This window comes from Sebastes umbrosus, chromosome 1, assembly GCF_015220745.1.
Source record: "Sebastes umbrosus isolate fSebUmb1 chromosome 1, fSebUmb1.pri, whole genome shotgun sequence".
Taxonomy (NCBI): Eukaryota; Metazoa; Chordata; class Actinopteri; order Perciformes; family Sebastidae; genus Sebastes; species Sebastes umbrosus.
In genome coordinates, this window is record NC_051269.1 from 31355001 (window position 1) to 31374157 (window position 19157).

At 38.0% G+C, this 19157-nt stretch overlaps 1 protein-coding gene across 2 annotated transcripts; it reads left to right on the forward strand.

The window, feature by feature from the left end:
- Positions 1-9953: 9953 nt before the first annotated feature.
- On the forward strand, positions 9954-19115 carry LOC119489851 (ATP-dependent RNA helicase DDX19B). Of its 2 annotated transcripts, none has more exons than XM_037772776.1 (12): positions 9954-10234; positions 12433-12472; positions 12553-12669; positions 12780-12915; positions 13177-13269; positions 13878-13980; positions 14172-14286; positions 14462-14639; positions 14868-15105; positions 15893-16055; positions 16601-16792; positions 16948-19115. In XM_037772776.1, the coding sequence occupies exons 1-12, from the start codon at positions 10178-10180 to the stop codon at positions 17007-17009; spliced, it is 1494 nt and encodes a 497-aa protein (XP_037628704.1). In that variant the 5' UTR covers positions 9954-10177; the 3' UTR covers positions 17010-19115. The 2 variants fall into 2 exon arrangements, with proteins under 2 accessions (XP_037628704.1, XP_037628713.1); XM_037772785.1 differs by having other exon boundaries at positions 9956-10234; positions 12565-12669.
- Positions 19116-19157: the final 42 nt, after the last annotated feature.

The following is a 19157-nucleotide window of genomic DNA, read 5'->3' on the forward strand; positions in this document are numbered from 1 at the left end:
CAAGACTACATCATTTTTATGGCTGCACCGCTCTATCAAATGGAAATATTTGTGCATTTGTGTGTTTTGTGCATCATCTCCCCCAAAATTCTGCCTGACATATTCCATATCTTTAGAAATTTGTGTTTTCCACAAGAATTTTAAAAAGTAAGAAATTAAAATTGAATTTAAAATAAGACCACTGCTTGTTAAAGGGCTAAAACTGAATTCTGAACATAAAGAATAAAGAATAAAGATGCAATTTTAGTCCATAACAAAGGCTTAAAGGGGGGGTGTAGGATCTGGCTGTATCTAGTGGTGAGGTTGCAGATTGCAACCAACTAATTCTTCTCCCATGTGCCAAGCGTGGAGACTAACTGTGGCTGACGCGAAAACATGAATGGCCTTATCTGGAGTCAGTGTTTGGTTTGTCCGTTCTGGGTTACGGTAGAAACATGGAGGCCAGCTCGGTGAAGAGGACCCGCTCCGGCTCATTCTAAGGTTTAAGGTGATTATACACGAATGAAAACATAGTTATTAATATAATTTTCTATTTCTGCCAACAATGCCTAAATGCTACACACTGTTCCTTTAAACATGTCCAATTGTCTTATAAAACATATAATAAACAGAAAAACACAGTTTATGAAGAGTATAATTAAATGAAATTCTGGATAAAGGCTGGAGCTCTGACTCTGACAACAGCGAGCCGTTCCATCCACATTGAAATTCCTTGGTGATGTCCACTCTGCACCATCAGCCTCTCTGGCTAAGCCTCAGGAATACCAACCAGCTGTCAGACCCTTACTCTCTCTCTCTCTCTTTCTCTCCTTCTTACCATCTCTCATGCTATCTCACTGTCTCTCTCTTTCTCTGTATGCTCTCTCTTGTCGACAGAAGACAAGTGCTGCATCACCATTTTAATTCTGGCGTGGGTGTGCAGGTTCTGTTTTTTTTTGTTTTGTTTATTCTCATGGAGCAAGCAGTGAGGAGCCGGCACAGAGTGAGGATCAGGGGTATGAATCTTAATGACTTCTAGCAGGAGAAAGTGGGGAGACGAGGCCTGGGGAGAATCCGCCCTTAATCTGCCTCTCTCCCCCTCTGCTTGTCTCTCTCTCACCTATGGACCCTTGCATGCAGCTCGTCTGTGTTTACGGGATTTGTTTCCCTTTGATTCTGGTCAATTAGCTGACGATGGACAGCCGAAGGACCTGAACGCTGCCATGTTAAAGACAGAGAGAACAAGACCGAGACTCCTACTGCTGCATAGTTTTACACGCAGTGTTGCCGTCATTACACAGCAACATCACAGACAGCACTTATAATGGAACCATGTTGGTAGCCATGTTGAGTGAGATGCAAATATTACTTACAGTTAGCAACGTTTGTGTGACTATTAGACCTTTAAGTATCATTATTCAGACAGTCAAGAGCTATGAGGAACAAACTTATGACAAGTAGGAGGCCCCGCCCTGGGTAATATTCATTTACAATAATGTCCAAATACTTTTGCGTATTTTTGGTTTGGGACTGTTTTTCATGGCTTGGGTTAAATGGGTTAAATGACTATGTGTAATGTTCAAGGTTCAAGGTTCAGGGTTATCTTTATTATCCCCGGGGGGCAATTTGGTTCACAGCCAGCAGTAATAAATAAAACATCACACAAAACAAATAAATAAACAATAAATATCACCACAAATTACAATTTCAAAGTGTCATTTACAAGGCTGATAGCAGCAGGGATAAATAACTTTTTGAACCAGTTTGTATTGCATCGTGGCAGATTGTATCTTCGCCCTGATGGAAGCAACATAAATTCACACCACAGCTCCATAGAGCATTTTAGCATCTTTCAGCTCTTTGTTTTTGTTTATTGGCCCACAACATCACTGTTTGGTTCACTCTCACCGCTCTCATCAACCTCGTTTCCAGCCGCATGAGGCAGCTGTTTGAGCGAATAATCTACAATGAATCCATCCTAGACGCACAAAGTTAGCAGCTAGCTTTTGAGCATAGTGAACATTTAGCTGCTGAAGAACAAAATGTATTTTCCGGAGTTTGTGAAAACAGAGCTACAAGGAGAGTGAATATTGGACTTACAAATAACCACATCTAGACATGAACCAACACACGTCTGGTTGCCAGAAACACGACTCTAAATAAATGTTAATTTTTCAAACGTCTCCTGGATTTGTATGTATGTAGGCAACTGTTTGCTAACACGTTAACTGTTTGCTTTATAAGGCTAACAGGTCAAGTTGCAGTTTACATGTCTGTCTGTCCAAAATGTCATCAGTTCATTATTTTATCCTATTAGACATTTGTGTGAAATTGTCATAATTAGAATAATAATTCTTGAGTTTCAGGTATGTGTTTTGTGAGGTCACAGTGACCTTTGACAACCAAATTATAATCAGTTCATCGTTGAGTCCAGGTGGATTTGTGTGCCAAATTTGAAGAAATTCCCTCCAGGCGTTCCTGAGATACCGTGTTCACAAGAATGGTAAAGACGGACGTACGGACAAACCTGAAGACATAATGCCTCTGGCGAAAGCTTTTGTCCGGCGCGGAGGCATAAAAACTGCTGCTTTTGGAGCGCCTTGGTAGCCGAGTGGTTACATGCCATACATGTTAAATAAAGGCAAAAATGCCCCAAAAAATATTTAAAAAATACTAAAAACTTCTGCTTTCAACATCTCCTGTTTTTCTAAATTTGACATTCTGCACCTGCCCACCAATTGTCGCTACAGAATCACCACCTCACCTGTCTGCCCCTGTATGTATTGAGGATAGCTAGCGCTCACTTTCTCCCAGATGGTCTGTTGCTGAGTTGTCTAAGCCTGCTACCTTTTGTTCAGTTCTGCCTGTCTGTACTTGTTATGCCTTCATGCCAGCCTGTTGTCTACTGTCTGTCTGCCTTTTAACCCTTATTGAATAGTCCGTCTTCTCTTAGCCGAGCCAACTGTAAGTCTGCCATGTGACTAAAAATAGCTCTTTTTACCAGACCTTTTCCTGCCTCTTCACTCGGCATGTGGGTTCATGTCTTGCACTAGACTGTAACATCTAGCCTTATATCTAATCTGAACCATCTGATGCGGTTGGCCGTCACAGAGTGTAAGAATGGTCCATCATTACATTTCATTTATTCACTAATTGTCTCTTACTAGTCATTTCTATTTCGTTTTCTGTTCTTTCAGAATAAAAGTCAGTTGATAATCACATGACACAATCTAACACATTTGCCTCCAAAGCGAAGGCCCACCTGGCCATTGGTGAACTACTCGCTCACCCTCTCACAGTTCAAGACCGCCTCGAGGCGACATATGAATGATTGAATGAACGACTGAATGAATTTTTTATTTTCGTGTCATACCATTGAAATGGACCATCCCACATGGGATTACATGACACATGATAATACCACATAGAAACAAAGACTAAATAAATCATTGCTGCCATATATTTTGCATGCTCAAAAAATAAATAAAAAAGAGACAAAAAAAGAAGGTAAGGCAGCTTTTACACAAACAACAGAACAGAGTATAAAATAGTATAAAAGCTACCTATTTATCAAACAAATATTTTTTAGTAGCCATTGTCCAAAATGTGAGAGTAAGAGTCTTTTTATTAATTAAGCTGCACCTGATTCGACTGTTATCAGGCCACTAAATAGGTGTTATTGGTCACACCATAGATGTGGGTCATTAAGAACCTACTACGCCTACTATGTTGTAAAAGTGAAAGTGAAACTTAAAAGCAACACGTTCTAACATGTTGTAAAACTAAATGAAACATCACATTTTCAACACAAACAAAAAGGCTTCTTTAGATTTAGGCAACAAAACTACAACTTTTTTAGGTTTAGGCGACAAAAACACTAAGTTTAGGGGAAAAACATCATGTTTTGGCTTAAAATAACTGCGTTTCAAAATTGAAAGCGAGACTTAACACTTGTGAACAAAGACATCTACACACTGTTGGTTCCAACCTCCACCCAATATGGAGTTTCACGCTGCCTATAGTACAGCACTTGTTTTCCGCTTCTGCTCCTTCCATAATTACTACGGTCGCTAAAGGTCGCTGTCGTGTTCTTTTATACCTTCTTTCGGTGATCTACCATGTGATTAGATGATAGCGCCTCCTAGTAGGTGTAGTAGGCCCCTATTGACCCACATCTATGGTGCTTATAGCGACCGATAACGCCTATTCAATGGCCTGACAACAGTCTAATAGGCTGAATTAAGAGTCTCGGAACAAAGACAAAAAAGCAATCATCAATACCAACATAATGTCCAGTTTCCAGATGAAAAAGTAAAATACAACACCTCAGTTGGGAACAACTAACTATCCTAAAAAAATTACCTCAAAGTACTAAGAAAAAAATGTTTACCTCTTCTATAGTACCTCTTTTTCTGTCTACATTCTCATCTAACAATTTATTGCATATTTTTATATTTTAACTCGAGGCAGATCATCAAGTTCAAGCCCTTGCGTTGGCACCAATGCTGAAGTGTTACTGTATATATTTATGGAGAGCGTAAGAGAGTGTATCTACTGCCTACATAAACTGTGATATACTGTATACTTGTGAGGTTTGAGTAGCATTTGAGCGATCTTACATTATGTATTTGTGGGCTGAGTGTTTACCTTTCTTCAGATTGTTCACACAGAAAACCAATTTCTATTGCGACCACTCTACTTTGATATCCTTTCTGTCATATTCAGCGCTTGAAATGAGTCCTTATGTGGCAATACAAAGTCCTTCTCTCTGTCTCTTCCAAATTCTCTGGAGACCTCAAGCCTTACTTTTACTCTTTCAGTTGCCATGGATACCTACGGCAAGGCAGCTGATTGGAGGCAACAATAAACTCCGCTCTTTCAAGCCTTTGACAAATTTGTCTCCAAACTGACGATCTAAGAGACTCCCTATGTCCTCTTTCACATGCTGACGCACACCAACCAACGTATGCACACACATACATGCAGATAAACTCGGACTGACGCGCACGCTGAGCGGCATTGACCGTTGGATGACAGCGGAACAGCGATCAATGTAATCTCCTTCAGCACAATCCAAAGCCACTGTCATCATCTATCTATCTATCCCAGTGGAACAGGGGAAATGTGTGAAATCAATTCTGCATTCATTTAAGGAGCAGCCAGCCACAGCAGTCTGGCTCCAGAGGTGACCCCGAGTGCTCCTGTATGGTCCTTAGTGGAGGCCAGCGCTGGTTGATAGCCTGGTTTCCACTAAAGCACCAAACTGGGATAACTATGTTATACTTTACCTAAGTAAAGAGAGAAGAAGAGAACAACTCTCAGTTCTGTATTATTGCGCACTTAAAGAAATAGTCTGACATATTGGGAAATAAACTGATTTCCTTCCTTGCCCATAGTTAAATGAGATGATCAACACCACTCTCAAGTCTGTGCTGTAAATATGAAGCTACCGCCAGCAGCTGGTTATCTTAGCTTGGCTTAATTTAGCTTACCGGCACCTAAAGGCCTTTACACATTATTATTATATGTCTAGGGATTTTATTGTGAAAGGTAAGAACAGAAGGAGTGGATCTGGTAAACGCTGCCACTGTCAAGGTTGAAAGGAGTAATAAAGTCTGCCATCTTGGTTCGGACTACTATGACTATTACTACTTCATATATATATAGCCACAACTCAACCTGTTTCACACAGCGTGACTGGTTGATGCCTTTATTCATGGTGCGAAAGCTCAGAAAAATTGACCTTGAACTGAAAAAACAATTACATTGCTTTTCACAGCGTAATATCCGCATTCTGTGTGAGGACATGGTCACACATGCGCGAATACAGGCGAGTGACCATCGCCTGCCGAGGCGTTTTTCAAACTGAAAGTTGAACTCCACATAAAGGCCAAGGTGCGAAATCAAATTTACAAATCGTTTGTAAAAGCCTTAAGGCTCACTAACGTTTTTATCTTGTTAAAAAACAAAGTGTAAAAACAAGTTGTGGGAAGAATAACCTAAAGTCACTGCGTCTGGCCAAGAAATAGTCCCACAAAATAACCTCTCATAAGAGTACAAATTGTTATTTTTACACTTCTGTTTTTGGACAGAGCCAGGCTAGTTGTTTCCCCCAGTTTCCAGTCTTTGTGCTAAGCTAAGCAGCTGCTGGCAGTAGCTTCATATTTACCGTACAGAGGCGAGAGTGGGGTCAATCTTCTCATCTAACTCTCTGCAAGAAAGTATTTCCTAAATAACCCATACCCTAAATAAACCTTAAACTAAGTCCTAACATTGTGGGGACTTGTGTTTTGTCCCCAAACAACCCACACTGTGACTGTAAACATATCTATGTCCCCATGATGTAATGCATACTCTCACACAAACAGACAGTACATACAGACAGACAAGCACACACTAAGCCAGACATTGTCCCGATTAGCCCCACTTGGTTGTTCTACAGAAAAGTAGCTAATGCAGAATCAATAAAGTGTCCGATCTTTTACAAATATCTCATCGTCTTCCAAAACTGTCATGGTCTCGGCCACTCCTATAGCCTTTCCTTGTGTTTCTGTGTGTTCTCTGCCCTCTTGTCTGCTGTGGTCTCCCTGCAGCAGCATGTCAACCCTGGCTTTCTTCACTCTGCCGCCTTCAAACCCAGCACCTCGTTCCTGTCTATTCAGCCACTGGATCAGCAACAAGAACACTCACCCTCTGCTTTGCCTTTCTACCATTATCTCCTTTCTGAAAACCAAGTTTGCAATAAACCTTTCAACCTGCTTTCAGAGTCTGTGCTGCATTCAGGGTTCATTCAATACTGAACTTAACAAAAACATTGTTTAAAAACAACCAGATTTAATGAGCGGCTCATTTTTACTTCAATGTGCTTTTGGGAAACATAGTTTAGTGACTTAACTTGCACACATGGTAATAATCATAATCTGATTTGTTGTATCACCCAAAAGTTGGAGTGGTCAAAAATATACTGCAGTTCAAAAACTGCAATGATTCACACGTTCAAAGGCAGTTTTTCCACATGGGATCCAGCTTCTCTCACTCGGTACTGGTTGTTACTGTTTAATGATGATGATACGCTGGTTGCATCACAGGAGTTCATTCATGCGTCTGAGTTTCTTAATTTGGTCTTGATATTCAATGTTTTCCCTCTCATTATTTCAATAAAACTGTCAATGATATAGTCATTCTAAATAAGCCTTTACAACAACAATTCTTCTGTGAAACATAACAAAATAATTTTGCTCCATAATGTTTGGGGGGATCTCAAAGAAGGTTTAGAGAAGGTTTCCTTTTAGAGAGTAATGCATGGTTATCTCAATGAAAGGGAGAGATGATGAAACCAGGCTATAAGAGACCCTCATCACTCCTTGTCCAACGTGTCTCTCAGAAAAATAAATAATCAAAACAGCAATACAACAGACATTCACTTTTGATTCAACAGACATTCCCAGTACTCCATACTTGTGGGACTATCCAGTCCTCAGAGTTGGATTAACCACTAGGGGGCCCCTGGTGCAAAAAAAAACTGTGACGCTCATATTCATAAATCCCAACACACCCCATCTACAAATTAATTTGTGATCATTTAATTACATTCAACTTTATTTAGGAAAATGCATGGCGTAAGCATGATATCAACTGAAATATTACTGGTATTAATATTATATTCCATTTCTGGAATTGTTACACACTGGTTATACATTATTTGATAATTATATGCTAAAATAGCATATAATTGTTAAAATAGGGCCCTTAGGCTTGAGGTGGAAAACCAAAACTAATAGAAGACACTTCTGATCAGGCACAAATCTCACCATTGTGTGACTTATTGTCTACACTAATGTAACCTGGTAGCCAATGTCATGATTCAGGGAGTTTTTTTAAGAACTTTCAAAGAAGTTATTTGCTAAATATTATCTATTTATCAGCAGATATGGAAATAAAGCATATCAATTAACTTTGTATTATTTTTCTGGAAATGTAATAAATAAATGAATAGCTATTAGGAAATAGCTGATTATAATTATTAAATAATGTTTATAATAAAGTAATTTTTGATATATTTTGAGGTAAATATTGGGTTAATTTGTCAGTAATTCCAAAGAAAAATTTAAAAGAGGTTACTTGCTAATTATCACTTAATTACCATGAAATTTGCGGACCTGTAAAATGTGTTACCATCAAATTTCTACAAAACTAATTGCCAAAAAAGTGAATCTGGGGTCTTTGGGCCCTTAAGGCTCTGGGGCCCTGTGTTTCATGGTTGGTAGTCCTAAATACATAGCTACTCTTCTCAGTAATCCAGCTTTATCTATCTTCTTTATTAGGCATTATAAATAAAAAAGACCTGAATCATCTTCATTGTCAGTTTATATGTGTGTTCATATTTTTTTTTATGCTACAGCAGGCAGGCAGATACAGTATTTTAAGGGAGGGTTAGTCTATCTATGGTCTATGCAGAACGTTTTGGCGCCACCTACAGTCTGTGTAGGGAAGTGTTTCTTGAGATTCAGCCTCCTAATTCCCAAAGCTTTACAAAAAAGCTCAATTTTCTTTTTCAATTTTATATTTATTGTTTTTTTTGTTCATTTTGAAACAACAGAACAAACATTCACAAACGTCCCCAATAATAACATTCTCGGTACAAAGAAACTTAACAAACCTTATATTAATATAAAATAACTCAGTATAGATACAGGAAAACATATAATATTCAAAAAAATTGATATATAAGTAAAAAAGAATATACACAAGTAAAAAAAAAAAAAAAAAAAAAAAAAAAAATTAAATGAAATTTAAAACAATAAAATAAAAATAAAATCTATTTATATATACATATATATATACTGTATACGTATATACATACATACACATACACGCACACACAGTATATACACATACAAAAACACATATAATAAATAAAAAAAAAAATCAAATTAAGTTTTTTAATTAATTTAACTTATTTGTTCAAATTTCAATGTCATACTCGCTGCTTTTTTTATAAGTCTGGTGCAGGGGTCGGCAACCTTTACTATCAAAAGAGCCATTTTAGGGAAAAAAATTAAAGAAAATCTGTCAGGAGCCGCAAAATATTTAAGCATTGTGATGAAGGTAACACAGTTTATAGTCTAAGTATATAGCATATAAGTCTAATGCAGTGAGGGCCAGCATGCAAATGTACTACGGAGTATTAGGGCCACACTGAGGGGAAAAAATCAGAGATTTCCAGAATAAAGTCATAATATTATGAGAAAAAAAGTCGTAATATTACAAGAATAAAGTCATAACTTAATGAGAAAAAAATTGTAATATTACGAGAATAAGTTCATAACTTTACGAGAATAAAGTCATAACTTAAAGAGAATAAAGCCATAACTTTACGAGAAAAAAAGTTGTAATATTACGAGAATAAAGTCATAACTGTACGAGAATAAAGTCATAACTTAAAGAGAATAAAGCCATAACTTTACGAGAAAAAAAGTTGTAATATTACGAGAATAAAGTCATAACTTAAAGAGAATAAAGCCATAACTTAATGAGAAAAAAGTTGTAATATTACGAGAATAAATTCATAACTTTACGGGAATAAAGTCATAACTTAAAGAGAATAAAGCCATAACTTTACGAGAAAAAAAAGTTGTAATATTACGAGAATAAATTCATAACTTTACGGGAATAAAGTCATAACTTAAAGAGAATAAAGTCATAACTTAAAGAGAATAAAGTCATAACTTTACGAGAAAAAAAAAAATCACGTAAAATTACTACTTTATAATATGATGACTTTATTCTTGAAATCTCAGATTTATTTTTTTTCCTTAATGTGGCCCTAATACTCTGTCGTACCGTCGTACCATAGACCTACAACAAATGATAAACAAAATAAAAATGTAAACAAAAAACAGTTATTCATTTCCATTTTTATAAATCCAGAGGGAGCCACTGGAGAGGAGCTGAAGAGCCACATGTTGCTGACCCCTGGTCTGGTGGGAACATTAAATGAGGTGGGGATCTATTAGAGTGTAACACCTGCATTCTAACCCGGACATGTGAGCGAGTTGCACAAGTGCCCAGTTATCGGTTTCGGACACGCCATTGTTGAACATAGTTACTCCTCACATCACTGACTCCTCTCTCTTCACTGTGAGCTCCGAGTTATCCCGGGTTAAAACAACTTAAAGAGGAAACTGTTTGAACCAGAATGGCGACGGACTCCTGGGCCCAGGCGGTGGACGAGCAAGAAGCGGCGGCGGAATCGGTAACTAACGAAACAACACGAGCTAACCGGAGCTAACCGGAGCTAGCGTGTTGTTAGCTCATGTTGTAGAGGATGATGCTGTTGGCCTGTTTCTGCTTCACTGGAAACGAAACTTAACCTGCTCAGCCTGGTTTCTTACTGTGGTGACTGTTACACAACAGATTGAACTGTTGTCTGTCGTGACAGTTTGTCTCAGTAACGTTCATTAAAGCGTAATAACGGAAGAACCGGTTAGCCGGTAGATGCTAAGTGAACTAGCTGGAGCTGAGATGCTGCGTGTTCATGAGTTACTAGCTTTAGCAGGTAGCTGGCTGGCTGGCAAATGATGCAAGAGGCTCTGAAGTAGCTCTACTGATGATGAAGAAGTAGTTGTGACTTTTTTATTTGTTTGTTTTGCACAATTTAAGACTATACAACAATAACAAAAAAATACATTAATAATATACAGTACAGGAAGAGGCAATCTGAAGCCTCCACCTAGAGACAAGATATATATATAAAGAAATAATATGACTATATAATAGTGATAACAAACAATTAGGACAATATTAACATAAAGAAATAATATGACTCCATAATAATGATAAACAATTAGGAAAAGATTAACATAAAGAAATAATATGACTACATAATAATGATAAACAATTAGGAAAAGATTAATATAAAGAAATAATATGACTATATAATAATGATAATAAACAATTAGGACAAGATTAACATAAAGAAATAATGACTACATAATAATAATAACAAACAATTAGGAGAAGATTAATATAAAGAAATAGTATGACTACATAATAATGATAAACAATTAGGACAAGATTAATTTAAAGAAATAATATGACTACATAATAATGATAATAAACAATTAGGAGAAGATTAATATAAAGAAATAATATGACTACATAATAATGATAACAAACAATTAGGACAAGATTAATATAAAGAAATAATATGACTACATAATAGTGATAAACAATTAGGAGAAGATTAATATAAAGAAATAATATGACTACATAATAGTGATAACAAACAATTAGGAGAAGATTAATATAAAGAAATAATATGACTACATAATAATGATAACAAACAATTAGGAGAAGATTAATATAAAGAAATAATATGACTACATAATAATAACAAACAATTAGGAGAAGATTAATATAAAGAAATAATATGACTACATAATAATGATAACAATAAGGAGAAGATTAATATAAAGAAATAATATGACTACATAATAGTGATAACAAACAATTAGGAAAAGATTAATATAAAGAAATAATATGGCTACATAATAATGATAACAAGCAATTAGGACAAGATTAATATAAATAAATAATATGACTACATAATAATGATAACAAACAATTAGGAGAAGATTAATATAAATAAATAATATGACTACATAATGATAACAAACAATCAGGACAAGATATATATAATAACAATAACAATACAGTAAATGTATCCAAAAAGATAAGTCTGTGTGTGTGTGTGTGTTGCATTGGAAGTGTATGGTTAGTGTTTGTGAGGAGGATATTGATTTAAACATCTTGTTTTTTGATAGATGTGAAAAGCTACTCCATAATTTCGTTCTCCCTAAATCTTATCGAAAATTGACCTCTGCTAGTGAGGAATTTAGGAGGATGAAGATCTTGAGACTTAGCCCCAGTTTACCTCTCATCTCATGTATTATCCTGTCCTGACTCATATAATAATAAGATAAGATATTCCTTTATTAGTCCTGCAGTGGGGACATTTGCAGTGTGCAGCAGCAAAGGGGATATATAGTGCAAAAAACAAGATGCATCAGCTAACACAGTAAAAAAAGAGCTAAACAAAGTGTAACAAAATATGAACCATTTAAATAGAAGGAAGTATAAAAATAGGAGCAATATATACAATATTGTCAATAAACAGACTATTAACAAAATTGCACAAGTGGAAAATGATATTGCACAGTGAGAATGACTGACTGAATGAAATTCCACCTGAAAATATCAGGTTATTGTCAGTTTTTTTGGTGTGTATGTGGTCTACTGGGAGCAGTGCTGGTTGTGGAGTCTGACAGCTGCAGGAAGGAAGGACCTGCGATAGCGCTCCTTCACACACTTTGTGTGGAATAGCCTGTCGCTGAAGGATGTACATTATTTTATCAAACAACTCTGTAAACTTTATTATGTTTTTCCTTACAGATCGGTGGCCTCCAAATAAAAGATAAACCAGAGGAAAATGGTAAGAGTGTGTGCAACATTAAGTGTAAGATGCATTATTAAGAAAAAACAGTTATCCCAAAAATGCTTTGTAATTATAAGTTTATTTTGTAGGCACATCAGTCACGGCTTCACATGCAAGAGAGCCCAGCAGTGCAGCTGCAAAGCCAGAAGTTGAGGCGGAAAACAAAGGTACAGATGAGGACGAGACTGACAAAGGTGAGCAGTTTATTATTATATTTACACACCCCAAAGTATTCATCATCTGCCGTCTTACATTTTTTGGTCGACTCTTGAGTTGTAACAGTCAACACACCTTGTTTTTCTAGACGACAAAGCGGCGCAGTCATTACTAAACAAGCTGATCCGGAATAATCTTGTCAACAACACGAATCAAGTGGAAGTTCTTCAGAAGGATCCCAACTCTCCGCTCTACTCGGTCAAGTCTTTTGAGGAGTTGCGACTGTAAGTCTCTCTTGTTGCCCTACAATATTCTGGAGCATCATATATTAATTATTAATCAGTTATCAATCATGATGCATGTAGTCAAAATGTTGCCACCAAGATCCAGACATGAACCATACCTGCTCCAGGACTGTTCCGTGCGTTTGTCCTTTTTTTTATTATTTGATCGCTTAAGACGTGTGCACTCTGAAATATGTGCATGCAAAACAAAGCCATGAGATGCTTTCAATCTGACATTTGACTGTTTATTCCTGTGTGCAGCAAACCACAGCTGCTTCAGGGCGTGTACGGCATGGGTTTCAACCGGCCATCCAAAATCCAAGAGACTGCCTTACCTATGATGCTGGCCGAACCGTGAGTATACTTTGCACTGTGGAGTCCAGTTGTGGAGTCCTCTAACAAGGAATTATGTCTCTTAAGGGTCACAGAAATTGCACACCCTAGTTACTATATGACTTTTAAATTATATTAAATCACACCTCTTTTAATTAACTTTAAAATGTCAACTTAAATTAATAGCCCCTTGCACCAGGTACTAGAACCACTAACTATTCTGTATGGCTGCACAATTAATCTCAATTTTATAGAAATTGTAATATGGCCTACTGCAATTTTCAAATCGCAGGAAGCGCAATATTTGTTAAAGGCGAAATGTGTGTCAAAATTCCAATTAAAATTAAATATTGTCGTGCTGCAGAGATGTGGCCTACACATCATATTCTACAGGCCGCACAAACATCTTTGTTTGGTACAGATCCCCGTAAACATCACACCATAATATTTAATATGTTTTGCAATGAAAATTAGAATAATGATGTAAATATTATCATTTCCATGAGTACCGTAAATCATCGCAATTGCAATATCCGCCCAAATAATCACAATTAGACATTTTTTCAAAATCGTTCAGCCATACTATTTTGCCATCTTTGTCTGAGATCTAATTTCTTTGTTTCTTCTAGTCCACAGAATCTGATTGCTCAGTCGCAGTCGGGAACAGGGAAAACAGCTGCCTTTGTCCTGGCCATGCTCAGTCATGTAGATCCCCACCAAAAATATCCCCAGGTAGGTTTTCACTTCCCTCCCTGTTCTAGAAGAGCTCTACTTGAAATCTTGAGTTTCAAAGGCTGCTCAGAGTATCCGAGGGCCTCATCCTACCTGTTTCTCACATTATTATTCTTGATAACTTGAACTAAATGACGAGAGCATTTACCGCTTCCTTAATCCTTCCCCCTCATTTAATTTCTCTCCACCAGTGCCTGTGTGTTTCACCCACCTATGAACTGGCACTTCAGACTGGCAAGGTAATCGAGCAGATGGGCAAACAATATCCCGAGGTCAAACTGGTCTACGCCATCAGAGGAAATAAATGTAAGGCTTCTCTGCTTTCTACAATGCTATTTCTTACACTATAAAAGATAATGAAACAAAATTTTCAAATGCAGTTTTGTCTAGTGTTTGATTTGTTCCTATTGATGAAAACATTAATATGGCTGACAGATGGCTCCGTGTGTTGATGAGTGCTTGTTTCTTGTGACTGTTCCAGTGCAGCGGGGCATTAAGCTGGAGGAACAGATAGTTATTGGCACACCCGGGACCATGCTGGACTGGTGCGGTAAATTCAAGTTCATAGACCCCAAGAAGATCACGGTGTTTGTGCTCGACGAGGCCGACGTCATGATCGCCACACAGGGTCACCAGGACCAGAGCATCCGCATCCAGAGGTCAGAATAAAAACAACATTTAGAAGAAGCAATCTTAGCACGCACTAAATGAAAAGTACTTGATAAGTAATGAGATATTGTTCTTAATGAAATTAGTTATCATTTATCCTGTAAATCAGATTTTCTCAAGCTGAATTTCTGCGATGTACATCCCCAAATTTTTACCGCTCTGTCCTTTTTTTTTTACATCCATAACCAACCTTTACACCTCTTTTCTCTGCCACACAGGATGCTCCCTAAAAACTGCCAGATGTTGCTGTTCTCAGCCACATTTGAAGAGACGGTGTGGAACTTCGCCCAGCGCATCGTGCCCGACCCCAACATCATCAAGTTGAAGAGGGAGGAGGAGACGCTGGATACCATCAAACAGTACTATGTGTTGTGCAACAGCAGGGAGGAGAAGTTCCAAGCCCTCTGTAACATCTACGGGGCCATCACCATCGCCCAGGCCATGATCTTCTGCCATGTGAGTTCATTCTCTTCATATTCATATTTACATTCACGAGTTGTATTAAAAACAATGATTCTGGGCGCCTGGGTTAGCTCAGTTGGTAGAGCGGGCGTCCATGTATTAAGGCTTGGTCCTGACCGCGGCGGCCCGGGTTCGAATCCGGCCTGTGGCCCTTTCCGCATCCACTCTCTCTCTCCCCCCTTTCAAGACTCTGTCCACTGTCCTGTCAATAAAAATGGAAAATGCCCCCAAAAAAATAACTTTAAAAAAAAAACAAAACAATGATTCTTATTCGGACCCCCAATTTTTATAGGAATAAAGAAATACGGATTCTCTTAAGTTTCTCTTCTGTGACCGTATCAGAATGTCCAGCAAACCTGCTGTTCTCCAAAGCAAAGTTTTTTGTGCTGCCCATATCTGTGAAAATAACTTGGCAACACCAGCTGACTTACTGGATAAGTTTGCTTATTTTACCAACTCTGTCAGCACAGGGCCTTCATCACACCCTAAAGGTCTTGGCACATCAAGTCCATATTTTTTGTATGCGTTTTTTTAATCCGTCGTCCGATAAAAATAGTTAGGCATAAAAACTTGCACACTGAGTTTGATGCATTTTATTATTATTTTTGTTGCGAAAATTAGCAAAACGAGACAAAACTGATTTTTTTTTTTTAACGTGCGACAATTTCGGACAAAAAATACAGACTTGGTGTGCAAAGGCCTTAACTCTGTGTTACTTGAGCGCCTAGATTGCTGGTAGTGATTGAAGTAGTGAGAGCACTTTTTCCTCTGTGTGATCCAGACAAGGAAGACTGCAGGGTGGCTTGCAGGGGAGCTGTCCAGAGAGGGCCACCAGGTAGCGCTGCTCAGTGGCGAGATGCAGGTGGAGCAGAGGGCTGCTGTCATCGACCGCTTCAGAGAGGGCAAGGAGAAGGTCCTGGTCACCACAAACGTCTGTGCCCGAGGTAAGAACCAAGGGCCATCAGAACGGGCAGAATCAACGTCATCATATGAGTTTCTGTTAAGCTGTTGAAAGGGCCATTTATCCATATTTAAAAACATATTTGCTTTTGAGACAGATCTCTTCGGGCAGATGTGTAGCACAGTGAATGTGTGGATTTAGAATTTGTGAAAGTGGGTGTAAGGTGTTATTTAAATCTGACTTCATGCTACCTGGTACAGATAAACATTCACAACTCTAGCTCTGCCTGTATGAGTAAATAGAGGGATGGTGGGTGGGACAGCTTGTATGATGAATCAACAGTCCACTACAAATAGCCGCACGTCACTTTGGCTATTGAAAGGAATAAATTAATACATCTCTTACCGTATTTAACAAGATGTAATTTCCACCTGGTTCATGGGATATCGATGTAAACACCCTTTAATTCATCTTTTCATTTAAAATTGAATGTGATGGAGTACAGAGCTAAAACAAATGTTACATTTGTACATTGTTTTTTTTTTTTTTGTAATATTTGATTTTTCTCTCCACTTTCCTTGCATTCAGGTATCGATGTCGAGCAGGTTTCTGTGGTGATCAACTTTGACTTGCCAGTAGACAAGGACGGTAACCCAGACAACGAGACATACCTGCACAGGATTGGCCGCACGGGTCGATTTGGCAAAAGGGGACTGGCCATCAACATGGTGGACAGCAAGATGAGCATGAACATCCTCAACAGGATTCAGGAGCATTTCAGTAAGTCTGCAGCTGCTACACACACTTTCTCATACACACAAACAGTCGGATCAAGGTGATGAGGTACGTTCATACGGTCTATTTTTGGGGAGTCGGAGTGCCATGTCAACCCTCTAAACAAACCCCACCATTTTCTACGGTTTCTCCCTCTGCAGGTAAGAGAATTGAAAAACTAGACACAGACGATCTGGATGAAATCGAGAAAATCTCCAGCTAAAGAGAACGGCGTTTATCGCATGAAGGACGCCGACCCGACTTCCCTTCCCCTCTTGGCTCTCCAAGGACTGTATGCTCCAACAGTGTTTTATGCTTTTATTTTTTTAGCCGTCGGAGAAAACGAGCAAAACCACAAACACAGCATATGTTTACACGTGGATATGTCTCCTCTCAGACGAGTGTTTTTGTAAGTCTCTGGATAACATACCCCATTTCACTCTTTGTACTTCTTTGAATAAAGTCTATGAGTTTATTGCGGTGTATGGTGATGCTGCAAAAGCGGCCATAGTCGACTCTGTTTTACTGAACGCACATGGAGTTAAACACTTTTTGGTGTTGGCTGTAGTGGTGGCATGATACAAACTATTCTTTTAAGAGATTCACAAAAAAAACCTAATGGAAAAATAAACATTTTATGTGCCACAAAGTTTTTTTTTTTTAAAAAGGAACAAAGTATAATTGAATGTAACTGTATCATGTAGACTATTACAGCTCTTTATTGACTCCCAAACCGCGGTACAAAGGGTGAAGTTGGGTATGCTGCTCCGAGCGGTAGTTTAATCACTAAGATTGTTACTGAGATGGTGATGGTGATGGTTGGGTTTCAAGGGTCTATGCAAAACTTATCAACCTGTGATAGCATTCTCAAATACTATCAACCTGTATTTACATGACAGAAATTAATCCTGAATTAACCTCAGCTTCAGCATCAGGGTGTGTAGTCAAATGCCAAAAAAAAGGCTGCCTAGAGTGATGATACATTACTAACTCCCAAGTCATTTAGATATTTCTGTTTAACCAGTAATCCTCAGCTGACCACACATCTCACACACGTTATCTATATCATCTTAAAAATTATCAGGACAGGCTTAGCGCCACTGCTGAGCATTAATCATTAAGTCTTCTTTTTTTTCCCCCTTCATCTGTCTCGTTAAAAAACCTCATTTTAATTCACCGTTAAAGTCCGATGTGATCAGTTCTCCCCTTTTGTGTCTCTGTCCCACACAATCCTTTCAATCAGGGTCTCCAGTTTGACTTGAGCTCAGCTACATTCTTCACCCAGACTGTGCTGTCATTAAGGATTGTGAGTTTAAAAAAACAAAACGCAATGCCTTCCTCAAGTGCATTATATATACATATGATTTTATTTCTAAGACATTGGGCTTAATAGTCTGACTAACACTTGAAATTTTGATTATATAATGAATTATGAGCGTCTATAGGATGTGTGAATTATCTTGAAACCAAATGCTGAATTGACTTGAGGACCTATATGCCAATCAGATTCACTGTGTTGCTCCAACATGGTCGCATGGATAGGAAACATGTACTTGTGTACATATTTTTAAAGAAAAATTTAGAAAATAGTGTGACGGAATTATTGAGTCACTTCTAAGAAGTGCAAAAAAAAAAAAAAACATTCCTCATGAGGTTCAATTTTGACAGACGCAGCGCTTCGAATACGGTGAGCCTAAATCAGTTAACCTTGCATCAGCAACGGCGGAATGTCTGGTGTTTTTGATCAACGCGCTGGAACATTTAAGGGCAGTGATTGGTCAGTCTGAACCTTGTACAAACCTCATCTGGCTCCCACCGGCATCCAGAAGACGGCTGGTGGTAGTCCGGTTTTAATGGACTGTTTACGGACAATTTAGCCAAAATTAGAAGCAAGTGAGAGTGTGCTGAGAATGCTCCGTGAAGACTTTCGGGTAAAGAACCAATGTATGCAGTTTTATTTGGACATTTGGATGTATACATTATCAGTGAGAGTGTGTGTGTGCACTTTGTTGATCCATAATGTAATGCCACTGTACGAGAGCCATGGACACACAACAGCAGTTTTAGCTATAGAACGTAACACTCTTTCTCCACCTGTTGTACACCTTGTTTGATAATTGTCAGAAACCAGTTCATACATGTATACATAGGAGTATAATAACTGCCTCACTAGGCTTAAAGCAAGTTGTCTTGTTGTAACCTGAAGGTCATGTGTAGACAAATGATAGGGTTCAAGGTGTGTGGTATTCTGTAGCTGAGCTGCGTTCATGGACACAGTCATGTATTCTTAATATGTTGAATTAAAAGAACATGTAGATGTTCATCTGTATGTAGTCAAATGTTTATTTGTAGAGACCTTTTCAAACTTGAC